This window comes from Paramormyrops kingsleyae, chromosome 24 (genome assembly GCF_048594095.1).
Source record: "Paramormyrops kingsleyae isolate MSU_618 chromosome 24, PKINGS_0.4, whole genome shotgun sequence".
Taxonomy (NCBI): domain Eukaryota; kingdom Metazoa; phylum Chordata; class Actinopteri; order Osteoglossiformes; family Mormyridae; genus Paramormyrops; species Paramormyrops kingsleyae.
Window position 1 is genome coordinate 5,222,345 of NC_132820.1, and position 15,636 is coordinate 5,237,980.

The window sequence follows — 15,636 nt, forward strand, 5'->3', positions numbered from 1 at the left end:
GCAGCAGGAAGATGGCAGGATGAGGACAGTGTGCAGGACAGTGTGCAGGCAGCAGGGAGATGGCAGGATGAGGACAGTGTGCAGGCAGCAGGAAGATGGCAGGATGAGGACAGTGTGCAGGCAGCAGGGAGATGGCAGGATGAGCACAGTGTGCAGGCAGCAGGGAGATGGCAGGATGAGCACAGTGTGCAGGCAGCAGGGAGATGGCAGGATGAGCACAGTGTGCAGGCAGCAGGGAGATGGCAGGATGAGGACAGTGTGCAGGCAGCAGGGAGATGGCAGGATGAGGACAGTGTGCAGGCAGCAGGGAGATGGCAGGATGAGGACAGTGTGCAGGCAGCAGGGAGATGGCAGGATGAGCACAGTGTGCAGGCAGCAGGAAGATGGCAGGATGAGCACAGTGTGCAGGCAGCAGGGAGATGGCAGGATGAGCACAGTGTGCAGGCAGCAGGGAGATGGCAGGATGAGGACAGTGTGCAGGCAGCAGGAAGATGGCAGGATGAGGACAGTGTGCAGGCAGCAGGGAGATGGCAGGATGAGCACAGTGTGCAGGCAGCAGGGAGATGGCAGGATGAGCACAGTGTGCAGGCAGCAGGGAGATGGCAGGATGAGGACAGTGTGCAGGCAGCAGGGAGATGGCAGGATGAGGACAGTGAGCAGGCAGCAGGAAGATGGCAGGATGAGCACAGTGTGCAGGCAGCAGGGAGATGGCAGGATGAGGACAGTGTGCAGGCAGCAGGGAGATGGCAGGATGAGCACAGTGTGCAGGCAGCAGGGAGATGGCAGGATGAGGACAGTGTGCAGGCAGCAGGGAGATGGCAGGATGAGGACAGTGTGCAGGCAGCAGGGAGATGGCAGGATGAGGACAGTGTGCAGGCAGCAGGGAGATGGCAGGATGAGCACAGTGTGCAGGCAGCAGGGAGATGGCAGGATGAGGACAGTGAGCAGGGAGATGGCAGGATGAGGACAGTGAGCAGGGAGATGGCAGGATGAGGACAGTGTGCAGGCAGCAGGGAGATGGCAGGATGAGGACAGTGAGCAGGACAGTGAGCAGGCAGCAGGGAGATGGCAGGATGAGGACAGTGAGCAGGGAGATGGCAGGATGAGGACAGTGAGCAGGGAGATGGCAGGATGAGGACAGTGAGCAGGCAGCAGGGAGATGGCAGCAGGGAGATGGCAGGATGAGGACAGTGAGCAGGGAGATGGCAGGATGAGGACAGTGAGCAGGCAGCAGGGAGATGGCAGGATGAGGACAGTGAGCAGGGAGATGGCAGGATGAGGACAGTGAGCAGGCAGCAGGGAGATGGCAGGATGAGGACAGTGAGCAGGCAGCAGGGAGATGGCAGGATGAGGACAGTGTGCAGGACAGTGAGCAGGGAGATGGCAGGATGAGGACAGTGAGCAGGCAGCAGGGAGATGGCAGCAGGGAGATGGCAGGATGAGGACAGTGAGCAGGGAGATGGCAGGATGAGGACAGTGTGCAGGACAGTGAGCAGGCAGCAGGAAGATGGCAGGATGAGGACAGTGAGCAGGCAGCAGGGAGATGGCAGGATGAGGACAGTGTGCAGGACAGTGAGCAGGCAGCAGGGAGATGGCAGGATGAGGACAGTGAGCAGGCAGCAGGGAGATGGCAGGATGAGGACAGTGTGCAGGACAGTGTGCAGGCAGCAGGGAGATGGCAGGATGAGGACAGTGTGCAGGACAGTGAGCAGGCAGCAGGAAGATGGCAGGATGAGGACAGTGAGCAGGACAGTGAGCAGGCAGCAGGGAGATGGCAGGATGAGGACAGTGTGCAGGACAGTGAGCAGGCAGCAGGAAGATGGCAGGATGAGGACAGTGTGCAGGACAGTGAGCAGGCAGCAGGGAGATGGCAGGATGAGGACAGTGTGCAGGACAGTGAGCAGGCAGCAGGAAGATGGCAGGATGAGGACAGTGTGCAGGACAGTGAGCAGGCAGCAGGAAGATGGCAGGATGAGGACAGTGAGCAGGACAGTGAGCAGGCAGCAGGGAGATGGCAGGATGAGGACAGTGAGCAGGGAGATGGCAGGATGAGGACAGTGAGCAGGCAGCAGGGAGATGGCAGGATGAGGACAGTGAGCAGGACAGTGAGCAGGCAGCAGGGAGATGGCAGGATGAGGACAGTGAGCAGGGAGATGGCAGGATGAGGACAGTGTGCAGGGAGATGGCAGGATGAGGACAGTGAGCAGGCAGCAGGGAGATGGCAGGATGAGGACAGTGAGCAGGCAGCAGGAAGATGGCAGGATGAGGACAGTGTGCAGGCAGCAGGGAGATGGCAGGATGAGGACAGTGTGCAGGCAGCAGGAAGATGGCAGGATGAGGACAGTGAGCAGGGAGATGGCAGGATGAGGACAGTGTGCAGGCAGCAGGGAGATGGCAGGATGAGGACAGTGTGCAGGCAGCAGGAAGATGGCAGGATGAGGACAGTGAGCAGGGAGATGGCAGGATGAGGACAGTGAGCAGGGAGATGGCAGGATGAGGACAGTGTGCAGGCAGCAGGGAGATGGCAGGATGAGGACAGTGTGCAGGCAGCAGGGAGATGGCAGGATGAGCACAGTGTGCAGGCAGCAGGGAGATGGCAGGATGAGGACAGTGAGCAGGGAGATGGCAGGATGAGGACAGTGAGCAGGGAGATGGCAGGATGAGGACAGTGAGCAGGCAGCAGGAAGATGGCAGGATGAGGACAGTGAGCAGGGAGATGGCAGGATGAGGACAGTGTGCAGGGAGATGGCAGGATGAGGACAGTGAGCAGGCAGCAGGGAGATGGCAGGATGAGGACAGTGAGCAGGCAGCAGGAAGATGGCAGGATGAGGACAGTGTGCAGGCAGCAGGAAGATGGCAGGATGAGGACAGTGTGCAGGCAGCAGGGAGATGGCAGGATGAGGACAGTGAGCAGGCAGCAGGGAGATGGCAGGATGAGGACAGTGAGCAGGGAGATGGCAGGATGAGGACAGTGAGCAGGGAGATGGCAGGATGAGGACAGTGTGCAGGCAGCAGGGAGATGGCAGGATGAGGACAGTGTGCAGGCAGCAGGGAGATGGCAGGATGAGCACAGTGTGCAGGCAGCAGGGAGATGGCAGGATGAGGACAGTGAGCAGGGAGATGGCAGGATGAGGACAGTGAGCAGGGAGATGGCAGGATGAGGACAGTGAGCAGGCAGCAGGAAGATGGCAGGATGAGGACAGTGTGCAGGCAGCAGGGAGATGGCAGGATGAGGACAGTGTGCAGGCAGCAGGGAGATGGCAGGATGAGGACAGTGTGCAGGCAGCAGGGAGATGGCAGGATGAGGACAGTGTGCAGGCAGCAGGAAGATGGCAGGATGAGGACAGTGTGCAGGCAGCAGGGAGATGGCAGGATGAGGACAGTGAGCAGGGAGATGGCAGGATGAGGACAGTGAGCAGGGAGATGGCAGGATGAGGACAGTGAGCAGGCAGCAGGAAGATGGCAGGATGAGGACAGTGAGCAGGCAGCAGGGAGATGGCAGGATGAGGACAGTGTGCAGGCAGCAGGAAGATGGCAGGATGAGGACAGTGTGCAGGACAGTGTGCAGGCAGCAGGGAGATGGCAGGATGAGGACAGTGTGCAGGCAGCAGGGAGATGGCAGGATGAGGACAGTGTGCAGGCAGCACGGAGATGGCAGGATGAGGACAGTGTGCAGGCAGCAGGAAGATGGCAGGATGAGGACAGTGAGCAGGCAGCAGGGAGATGGCAGGATGAGGACAGTGTGCAGGCAGCAGGGAGATGGCAGGATGAGGACAGTGTGCAGGCAGCACGGAGATGGCAGGATGAGGACAGTGTGCAGGCAGCAGGAAGATGGCAGGATGAGGACAGTGAGCAGGCAGCAGGGAGATGGCAGGATGAGGACAGTGTGCAGGCAGCAGGGAGATGGCAGGATGAGGACAGTGTGCAGGAAGATGGCAGGATGAGGACAGTGTGCAGGCAGTAGGGAGATGGCAGGATGAGGACAGTGAGCAGGCAGTAGGGAGATGGCAGGATGAGGACAGTGAGCAGGGAGATGGCAGGATGAGGACAGTGTGCAGGCAGCACGGAGATGGCAGGATGAGGACAGTGAGCAGGCAGTAGGGAGATGGCAGGATGAGGACAGTGAGCAGGGAGATGGCAGGATGAGGACAGTGTGCAGGACAGTGTGCAGGCAGCAGGGAGATGGCAGGATGAGGACAGTGTGCAGGACAGTGTGCAGGCAGCAGGGAGATGGCAGGATGAGGATAGTGAGCAGGCAGCAGGAAGATGGCAGGATGAGGACAGTGTGCAGGACAGTGTGCAGGCAGCAGGGAGATGGCAGGATGAGGACAGTGAGCAGGCAGCAGGAAGATGGCAGGATGAGGACAGTGTGCAGGCAGCAGGGAGATGACAGGATGAGGACAGTGTGCAGGACAGTGTGCAGGCAGCAGGGAGATGGCAGGATGAGGACAGTGAGCAGGCAGCAGGAAGATGGCAGGATGAGGACAGTGTGCAGGACAGTGTGCAGGCAGCAGGGAGATGGCAGGATGAGGACAGTGAGCAGGCAGCAGGAAGATGGCAGGATGAGGACAGTGTGCAGGCAGCAGGGAGATGGCAGGATGAGGACAGTGTGCAGGCAGCAGGGAGATGGCAGGATGAGGACAGTGTGCAGGCAGCAGGGAGATGGCAGGATGAGGACAGTGAGCAGGCAGCAGGGAGATGGCAGGATGTGGACAGTGTGCAGGACAGTGTGCAGGCAGCAGGGAGATGGCAGGATGAGGACAGTGAGCAGGCAGCAGGAAGATGGCAGGATGAGGACAGTGTGCAGGCAGCAGGGAGATGGCAGGATGAGGACAGTGTGCAGGCAGCAGGGAGATGGCAGGATGAGGACAGTGTGCAGGCAGCAGGAAGATGGCAGGATGAGGACAGTGTGCAGGGAGATGGCAGGATGAGGACAGTGTGCAGGGAGATGGCAGATGGCTGGATGAGGACAGTGTGCAGGCAGCAGGAAGATGACAGGATGAGGACAGTGTGCAGGCAGCAGGGAGATGGCAGGATGAGGACAGTGAGCAGGGAGATGGCAGGATGAGGACAGTGAGCAGGGAGATGGCAGGATGAGGACAGTGAGCAGGCAGCAGGAAGATGGCAGGATGAGGACAGTGTGCAGGACAGTGTGCAGGCAGCAGGGAGATGGCAGGATGAGGACAGTGAGCAGGGAGATGGCAGGATGAGGACAGTGTGCAGGGAGATGGCAGGATGAGGACAGTGAGCAGGCAGCAGGGAGATGGCAGGATGAGGACAGTGAGCAGGGAGATGGCAGGATGAGGACAGTGAGCAGGGAGATGGCAGGATGAGGACAGTGTGCAGGGAGATGGCAGGATGAGGACAGTGAGCAGGCAGCAGGGAGATGGCAGGATGAGGACAGTGAGCAGGGAGATGGCAGGATGAGGACAGTGAGCAGGGAGATGGCAGGATGAGGACAGTGAGCAGGGAGATGGCAGGATGAGGACAGTGAGCAGGGAGATGGCAGGATGAGGACAGTGTGCAGGACAGTGTGCAGGCAGCAGGGAGATGGCAGGATGAGGACAGTGTGCAGGACAGTGAGCAGGGAGATGGCAGGATGAGGACAGTGTGCAGGACAGTGTGCAGGCAGCAGGGAGATGGCAGGATGAGGACAGTGTGCAGGCAGCAGGGAGATGGCAGGATGAGGACAGTGTGCAGGCAGCAGGAAGATGACAGGATGAAGACAGTGTGCAGGGAGATGGCAGGATGAGGACAGTGTGCAGGGAGATGGCAGATGGCTGGATGAGGACAGTGTGCAGGCAGCAGGAAGATGACAGGATGAGGACAGTGTGCAGGCAGCAGGAAGATGGCAGGATGAGGACAGTGTGCAGGACTGAGCAAGCAGCAGGGAGATGGCATGATGAGGACAGTGTGCAGGCAGCAGGAAGATGGCAGGATGAAGACAGTGTGCAGGAAGATGGCAGGATGAGGACAGTGTGCAGGACAGTGTGCAGGCAGCAGGGAGATGGCAGGATGAGGACAGTGAGCAGGGAGATGGCAGGATGGGGACAGTGTGCAGGGAGATGGCAGGATGAGGACAGTGAGCAGGCAGCAGGGAGATGGCAGGATGAGGACAGTGAGCAGGGAGATGGCAGGATGAGGACAGTGTGCAGGACAGTGTGCAGGCAGCAGGGAGATGGCAGGATGAGGACAGTGTGCAGGACAGTGAGCAGGGAGATGGCAGGATGAGGACAGTGTGCAGGACAGTGTGCAGGCAGCAGGGAGATGGCAGGATGAGGACAGTGTGCAGGCAGCAGGGAGATGGCAGGATGAGGACAGTGTGCAGGCAGCAGGAAGATGACAGGATGAGGACAGTGTGCAGGGAGATGGCAGGATGAGGACAGTGTGCAGGGAGATGGCAGATGGCTGGATGAGGACAGTGTGCAGGCAGCAGGAAGATGACAGGATGAGGACAGTGTGCAGGCAGCAGGGAGATGGCAGGATGAGGACAGTGTGCAGGCAGCAGGAAGATGGCAGGATGAGGACAGTGTGCAGGACTGAGCAAGCAGCAGGGAGATGGCAGGATGAGGACAGTGTGCAGGCAGCAGGAAGATGGCAGGATGAAGACAGTGTGCAGGAAGATGGCAGGATGAGGACAGTGTGCAGGCAGCAGGAAGATGGCAGGATGAGGACAGTGTGCAGGACAGTGAACAAGCAGCAGGGAGATGGCAGGATGAAGACAGTGTGCAGGCAGCAGGAAGATGGCAGGATGAGGACAGTGTGCAGGACAGTGAGCAGGGAGATGGCAGGATGAGGACAGTGAGCAGGACCAAGAGGTGAGTTAGAAATTAGGCTGTACTTTAAGATCTACTGTATCATCAAGACAGATATTAGCCTTATAGGCAAATATTTATTTCTGAAAGCTGTTGGAGCTGGGGGACTGAGAGGGCAGGAATAACTCCAGACTGCTGGACCAGACCAGGCTGTTTGTAAATGTATAGGCTTATTACTTTTACTAGTATACTTCTCCTACGATAATTCCTGGCAGTTATCAAAACCAAATTCTTTTGGATAGGGATAAGGACAATGAGATCTTCTGTATTGATTCTCATTTTGTCGCATGTCCAGACCATGACCGTGTGTTGCATACATGTTAGTAAACACCCCTAGTGCATCTTGCACTCTTAACATTGATCCTGGTGGCGACTATTCGTATTGACGCGGTAGCGGACCGTAATGGTCATAGAAGTGTTATGAAGGCAGTACCCCCCAATTATGGAGGGGTAATTCGCACTCTGATTTGAACTGTATAAGCCGTTAATTTAATTTCTGTTTACATTCATTAAAAGTATTTTGTTAAATGTTAGTAGCCGAATATTTTATAATATAGTTGTAATACAGTGTATTATCGTTCATTTATAGATTCCGTTTAAATTCTCTGGCGTGCACGAAGCCCCCAGGGTTCAGGTGAGAAATAAATTTGTAATCTGTGCCCACGATTTTGCAATCCGAGAACACAGTTTAGTAATCACTGTGAAATTGAATTTTTCTTCAATTAAAACATTTTGCCACATTCGCCAGTGTACAGACATGCTGACGATCCCTGACAGGAAGTGATCCGTTTGCTCTCAATGCAACAAGTTGCTCCACTTTAAACTGTGTTGCAAACTGCTAGGGGCAGTGCATGTGTGTGGTTCCAGGTGTGCAGGTCCGTTGGTCCCCGACTCCAGTCCAGGCCTTCCTACTCTCCTGCACCTCATCACCAGCCTGTGGACTGTCTCCATCCCGATGGAGGCTGTGATCCGTGGGCCAAATTTACCTCAGTCCTTCCAGGGAGACATTGTAGCACTAATAAGGTTCCCCAGCCTGTTTTCCGATGTCCCGTCCCGCACCACCCTAATCAAACATGACATTGATGTGAATGACCGCCCGGCTATCAGACAGCACCCCTATCGGGTTAACCCAACCAAACGTGCTCTCATGAAGCAGGAGACCGAATATACGCTGACACATGGGTCAGCTGTCCCTAGCGCTAGCCTTTGGTGCTCCCCATGCCTTTTAGTGCCCAAGGCTGACTCCTCTTTCCGCTTCTGTACTGACTACAGAAGAGTGAATGCTGTAACGAAACCTGACTCATTCCCTCTGCCAACGATGTGTTGATTGCGTTGGAACAGCCAAGTTCACCACTAAGCTAGACCTTCTAAAGGGTTGTTGGCAGGTACCCCTCACTCCAAGGGCATCTGAAATCTCCGCCTTCGCTACCCCTGACAACTTCCTCCAGTTCACAGTCATGGTTGATTAGCGGAGACAAACGTTCAGAAAAAGCAAATAACAACATTGTCATTTTTATACTATTATTTTTTATTATTTCAGGAATCTTAAATGTAAGGAGAATAAAATATTACCTATAACACAAGGCAGAGGGTCTTTTAGAGCTCCCCCCAAAGGTCTCGGGCGGTGGGGGGGGGCATTCAAGGGAGCTCGTGTCCATTTTAGGGCAGCTGAACTCCCCATTACTCCCCTGTAATTCGAACCATGGTGACAGGGCCTCGGGTCCTATACAGAATATACTGGTTTATAATGGGGAGCATATTATGGAGCTGAGGGGGTGGCATGGTGGCACAGTGGTTAGCACTGTTGCCTCACATCTCTGGGACCCAGGTTCGATTCTCTGCCTGGGTTACATGTGTGTAGTTTGCATGTTCTCCCCGTGTAGTTGTGGGGTTCCCTCTGGGTTCTCCAGTTTCCCCCCATAGTCTAAAGACATGCTGAGGTTAACTGGAGTTACTAAATTGCCCATATGTGTGAGTGCATGGTGTGTGAGTGTGCCCTGCAGTGGGCTGGCCCCCCATCCGGGGTGGTTCCCTGCCTCGTGCCCATTGCTTCTGGGATAGGCTCTGTGATGTTTCATAACACGTGTGATTTTATCAAGATTTTATCAAGATTACTACTAGATTTACTTATGTGGTACTTTGGCAATATGTATGTAAATGCATCACAGCCCAAATAGAATAGTGATGCATTATTTATCACCATAAGGAAATTTCATTGCTGACTATTCTGCTGAGGCCAGGATCAAACTGGTGACTTTAAAATTACAAACATAGAGGTTTAGTGACTGAGCCACACAATAACCACTGGAATAAACTGATAAAGGTTTATTAAAGAGGGTTTTCATTTCACATTTTCTTGCATAGACACTTTTATCCAAAGTTACATACATTTGTTCATTAGAAAACAGGGGCAGACAGTCTCTGGGGGGTTTGGATGTTAAGGGTCTTGCTCAGGGACCCAATGGTGACGTCATTCTGCTGACCACAGGCACAGAATTCTAACCTGCTGAGTCACACACGCCCCCCCCCTTTAATGTCAGACGATTTGAAACCTGCCCCCCCCCCCCAATGATCCTGTAGGTCAATAATTAACCCAAACTGTGAATCTGTAGGAGTTTACAGGTTTATATCAACAAGTGACACCTTTACTGGGATATGAGGACTGGATCAAGCACCTTTACTGGGATGATGTCACTGTCACACACACCTTTACTGGGATGATGTCACTGTCACAAACACCTTTACTGGACAGATCGTCATATCTCCAGCATTACTACCATCTCTATTCACACTCGTACCAAAATATGGAAACAGGGTCCCAGTGAATGTGTCTTTAAAGGTGTAGATGAGTGACATGTCAGTGGGGTTGATGAAGGACACCTCCCCCCCCCCATAGTCCAGCTGCACTCTGATCCTCTGCGGTTTCCTCTCCAGCCTGAGGGTGGAGATACCTGCTGTATACTCATCACCGTTCCTAAGTGATACAACCCAGAATCCATCCTTTGGGCTGCATGTAATCACCCCCTTCCTGTCATCAGACTTCGCTGCTACTCCTACATCCCACTCAGGTCTGTTCCCCACCTCCACCTCCCAGCTGTGTTTTCCAGAGTTAAACCCCTCAGATCCCAGCACAATCGCATAGCCAGTGAATCTCTCTGGGTTGTCTGGGAGCTGCTGTTTAACTCCAGTGTGTCTCACGCTGGTCAGGTCATCAGACACAGAGAGCCAGGGGGATGCAGTGTTTGGGTCCAGAGTCACAGGAGCTGTGGGTTGGAGAGGAAGCTGCAGTTAATAATCTCTCTCAATGCAGTAAAAACCATCAGCATTATAAGGTTAACATTTTACAATAAGGTGGCTTTATCAATAAAGTGATTAAATGGAAAGAGGACAAATTTATCTGGGGAATATATTGCCAGGCTAATTTGCATTAAAGTGCCAGTTAAGGTAAAATATAAACTGATAAAGTTTGAGTGGAAACAGGGAATTGTGAGACAGTTAAAACTTTCTGAAACAGAAAACTGTGTCAACTTTGTCATTTTTAAGAAGAATGTCAATAAATTAGAGAACATTATACAGTAGGAACACTAATAGAAGAGATATGTTAATCTTTATTTAATGTACATCCCGTCCCATTCTCCAGTACATCACATTTACATGTATTAATAAAGCAGATGCTTTAGTCCAACCAGTGAGGAGGATAACAGATCATAGGCATGAAGCTGTCAGGGAGCCAGCAGAGGTACCAGTGCTGCTTGGCTGAGCTCCCAATGAGTGACAGTATAACCCACTCAGATACTGCTCTCTGCTTCATACAGCCATTTCCCCCCAGTACTCACTGTACCAGTGCTGCTAGGCTGAGCTCCCAGTGAGGGACAGTATAACCCACTCAGGTACTGCTCTCTCCTTCATACAGCCATTTCCCCCAGTACTCACTGTACCAGTGCTGCTAGCCTGAGCTCCCAGTTAGTGACAGTATAACCCACTCAGATCCTGCTCTCTCCTTCATACAGCCATTTCCCCCCAGTACTCACTGTACCAGTGCTGCTAGGCTGAGCTCCCAGTGAGCGACAGTATAACCCACTCAGATCCTGCTCTCTGCTTTATACAGCCATTTCCCCCAGTACTCACTGTACCAGTGCTGCTAGGCTGAGGTCCCAGTGACCGACAGTATAACCCACTCAGATACTGATCTCTGCTTCATACAGCCATTTCCCCCAGTACTCACTGTACCAGTGCTGCTAGGCTGAGCTCCCAGTGAGTGACAGTATAACCCACTCAGATACTGCTCTCTGCTTTATACAGCCATTTCCCCCAGTACTCACTGTACCAGTGCTGCTAGGCTGAGCTCCCATTGAGTGACAGTATAACCCACTCAGATCCTGCTCTCTCCTTCATACAGCCATTCCCCCCAGTACTCACTGTACCAGTGCTGCTAGGCTGAGCTCCCAGTGAGCGACAGTATAACCCACTCAGATCCTGCTCTCTCCTTCATACAGCCATTTCCCGCAGTACTCACTGTACCAGTGCTGCTAGGCTGAGCTCCCATTGAGTGACAGTATAACCCACTCAGATACTGCTCTCTGCTTTATACAGCCATTTCCCCCAGTACTCACTGTACCAGTGCTGCTAGGCTGAGCTCCCAGTGAGGGACAGTATAACCCACTCAGATCCTGCTCTCTCCTTCATACAGCCATTTCCCCCAGTACTCACTGTACTGCACAGTCCCCAGCATCTTCTCCCAGACTCTGAACTTCAGAGAGCCCAGGTGTTTGGCCACATCTATCAGCGCCCCTGACTCCAGCTCTGGGTCCTGCAGTGAGCACTGGACACTGCAAAGACAGTGACAGGCAGGAGTCAGTGATGCTGTGGGGTCTGAAGTGCCCCCTAGAGGACGGTGGCTGAGAATCAGCATCAGTCACTCCACTCAGTCCAGAATTCTTCATATAATATTAATTACTAGTTAATTTTGTTCCTTCTTTAAGAGACCTGGAATCATCTCCTGATAAATATCATTTTTAAATAGCATACTTTTCATGAAAAATATATAATAATTATTATTACATACTTTTCTTTGGTGTCCTTGATGGCCTGAAAAACAGGAAAACAAAGTAGAAGCATTAAATGGGAAATAAAACATCGTGAGAAATGCCCTGTAAATCTGAAATGACTCAGTAGAGCAGGGGGGGGCAATCTTATCCATAAAGGGCCAGTGTCACGGAGGGGGGGCTTGATGCAGGCGGGGAAAGGAAGGTGACGATCCACTGCGGCTCCAAGGGACAACAGGGGTTTATAGGGAAAACCAAAGATAGAAAAGGAAACCAGGCAGAGCAGCAGAGAGTAACATGACAACAGCGAATACAGTGACTGACTGGGGGACAGAGCAGGGCAGCCACTCAAATACACAGAAAAGGGGGGCAGGTAAGGAACAGGGGCCTGTACTGCGAAGTGGGGTTACTGGCTTATCGGGGTAACTCTGCGAGTAACTTGATGACGTGTGGTATAACTTCGCGATTAACCCGAACTAAGAGAGGCATGCTGCCATGGCGATTTACGCTAAGTCTCAAACCTGCTCCGAGCAGTTTTTGTTCTTGGACTCTTCACTCAATCAGTCCTCTAATTAGTAATATAATTAGGGAGTTTCAGCAAAAACCCGCATACACAGCGGCCCTTTCTGGGTAAGACTGACCACCCCTGCTGTAGAGTGAAGTCATACTTTCTCTGAATAAATCTCATTCAACATTTGACTGATATGTAATATGCAGCTTGTTTCTTTTATAATATTTTACAACCTGCTTGTAATTTTTTTTACAATCAGCCAAAGGTCATTTGGGGAAAAGCTTTGTGATATTTCCTCTCTGAGGGTGTCTGTTTATAGTAGCTGTGTGATCAGCACGGTTTCTGTGTACCTGTATACACTGATCAAAAAAAAAAAAAACTAATTTCCTGAGTGACAATGGTCAGTGTCACTCAGATGTTTTAACTGTTTATTTCTGTTTCAGCCACAGAACAGGATTGCTTGTCTCAGCCAGCAAACACATCGAACATCCATCCATCCATCACCCATCCATCCATCCATCCATCCATCTTCTGCTGCTTATTGGGTTGTGGGGGCAGCAGTCTAAGCAGGGATCACACAGAACAATGCAGGAAAATCACATTCCTACCTTCAAGTAGGAGATGTCCTCAGCATCCATGGCCTTCTCAATATCTCTGATCTTTTCTGACAGGGTGGAGACCTGTTTGGAGATGTTTTCTATCTTCTCCTTCATCCTCTGGCTCTTCTGCACCTCTTCCTCTCTCAGTACGGCCAATCTGGCCTCTTCTTCCTCTCTCAGTAACTGATGGAGTTTCTCAAATTCCTCCTTTACCTTCTTCTCAGTGTGATGGAACTGATTCTGAAAGTGAGAAATGCTGTGTAAATGTAAACTTATTCTTTACAGTGAAATTTTAACTCTTCAGAATACATCCCCATACCTTGATGTGTTTGGCTGTCTCCTCAAAGTCCTGTTTAACTTTTGTAATCTTCTTCAGCTTTTCCTTTAATGGAATCAGTGAAGCTCTGAGGTCCTCCTGAGATCAAATATACAGACGTATAATGAGAGATGCAATCGACATATGATGAATGAGTAATATATAGCTTGCTTCTTTTATAATACTGTGCTGATGAAAAATAAAATTGCTGGCATCCAGCTTCCTGAGCATTGAGCAGGGGAGACCCAGGAAGTACAGGGCACCGGGCAGGGGACACCCAGGAAGTACAGGGCACAGGGCAGGGGACACCCAGGAAGTACAGGGCACCGGCCAGGGGACACCCAGGAAGTACAGGGCACCGGGCAGGGGACACCCAGGAAGTACAGGGCACCGAGCAGGGGACACCCAGGAAGTACAGGGCACCGAGCAGGGGACACCCAGGAAGTACAGGGCACCGGCCAGGGGACACCCAGGAAGTACAGGGCACCGGGCAGGGGACACCCAGGAAGTACAGGGCACTGGCCAGGGGACACCCAGGAAGGCATGTTAGTCCATCAAAAGGTACACAAATTTGGTGTGTAGGCTGAGTCTGTAGCTATAATGAACTATACAGACTCAATTACACATTAAGACTTTTTAAAGCTCAGTTATTTCACAATGATAATAATCTAATACACACTTATGGCCCAGAGTGAAACATAACATACAGGAAAAACTAGATGCTGTCAGAACAACAAGAATAACGAATTCCTCAGACAACCCCCTCACCCCCCCATCTAATCCCTACTCCTCCCACACCCCCCACCTCTACAGTCTGTAGCCCCCCTACACTCTCCCCACCTCTCCAACAAAAAGCCTAACTCTGTGTGACTTGTGTCAGTGTAATCAGATTCACCAGATCAATGTCAGTGGCTGTCATCTCATGTGCCACCAGTAAGTGACACTGATTCAGTTTTGCTGCGATTTGTCTCAAAGTGAAACAGGTCCAGATCATCACCTATACAAACTACATGAGAAGTTTTAAAAAGTGTCTAATAAAGACATTAAGAGTTACTTTGAGGATGTTTTTTATTTTCATTTATAATGTTCACAGGATCAAATGTCTTCTGCAGCTGCTCCTTCCTGCCTGATCCTGTCATCTAACACTTCTTTTGGGTTCAAAGTACAAAGGGTAGAATTAACTAAAATAAAACTAAATGACAGACATGTCCTGTAAAGTGTGACTTAAGCACTGGACTATGGGGGACATTGCACACCATTTAATTCTCAGATTATATATTTTAAACGTATTTATTACTTACTGCACTGTGTCCATTCAAAGTACAAAGTGTAGAATAAATAGACCGACGATAAGAATTTCGAGTCGTGGGGGGGGGGGGCAGGGGGGCATCGATCGTTCCATTTTCATTTCATTATAAGTTACACACCACCTCACAGAGACTGGGGATTCATTTAGGACAATATTTATATCACTTCCTTAGGAAGACAATTAATAAAATAGAAGAGAATACCTTCTTATCCTGTTCAGCTTCTAGCAGCGCACACACCCGGTGGTCTCTGTGCTTCGCTGCAGTCTGACAGACCACACAGATGGGCTCCTGGTCTTCGACACAGAAGAGTAGAAGCTTCTCTCCGTGGAGACTGCAGCGAGATTCACTCTTCTCTGTAGACTCACATTCACTCCTCTGTTTTAAATACACATCCACAATGTTTCTTAAGGCCATGTTCAAAGGGGGATAAGGAATAGAGGACCTCCTCCTGCATATCGGACACTCCCGAGAGCTCTTCTGTTCCCAGAACTTCTGCAAACAGGCTCTACAGAAGCTGTGGCAGCACTTCAGGAGAACAGGATCCTTGTAAAACTCTGAACAAACAGAACAGCAGAGCTCCTCTTCCATGGATGAGGGTTTAGCCGCCATTTTGCAGGTTGTATTAGATCATGCTCACAGTCATGCTGTCATAAAGTTTTTTTACTGCTTCACTTTCACTTCACTGTTAAGACCCCCCCTCCCCCACGATACATTTTGCGGAGCCTCTTGGTTTGTTTTAACCGTATAAGCCGTTAATTTACTTTCTGTTTACATTCATTAAAATTATTTTGTTAAATGTTAGTTGTCACGCCCCACTCCGTCCGCTCCCGATGTGTGCCACGCCCACCTCATTACCTCCTGTTTTCACCCTGATTGTTCTCACCTGTGGCTCGTTCTCCGTGGCATGTCTTGTGTATTTAGTCTTTGTCTGAGTCTGTCTTCGGCAGACTCACCATTAATGTTGCCCATCGTGATTCCCCGGTCCCGTTCCTTCAATAAATCCCCGTTTTTGCCCTACTTCCTGACTCCGATCGCCTGCT

General features: G+C 51.6%; 1 protein-coding gene across 1 annotated transcript; it reads right to left on the reverse strand.

The window, feature by feature from the left end:
* Positions 1-9,125: 9,125 nt before the first annotated feature.
* On the reverse strand, positions 9,126-15,220 carry LOC140582292 (E3 ubiquitin-protein ligase TRIM39-like). The gene is made up of 6 exons (XM_072706586.1): positions 14,798-15,220; positions 13,290-13,385; positions 12,980-13,210; positions 11,881-11,903; positions 11,526-11,644; positions 9,126-10,078 (listed from the first exon to the last, which is right to left on the reverse strand). Exons 1-6 carry the CDS (start codon positions 15,203-15,205, stop codon positions 9,525-9,527), a joined length of 1,431 nt encoding a protein of 476 aa, XP_072562687.1. The 5' UTR covers positions 15,206-15,220; the 3' UTR covers positions 9,126-9,524.
* Positions 15,221-15,636: the final 416 nt, after the last annotated feature.

Bases quoted from the DNA above. Each gene is read 5' to 3' on its own strand.
- LOC140582292 (XM_072706586.1), bottom strand. From the start codon at position 15,205: ATGGCGGCTAAACCCTCATCCATGGAAGAGGAGCTCTGCTGTTCTGTT. The intron at 11,904-12,979 runs GTAGGAATGTGA...CCTGTTTTTCAG, and splicing joins AGGACATCTCCTACTTGAAG to GCCATCAAGGACACCAAAGA. The intron at 11,645-11,880 runs GTATGTAATAAT...CTGTCTTTGCAG, and splicing joins ATCAAGGACACCAAAGAAAA to TGTCCAGTGCTCACTGCAGG.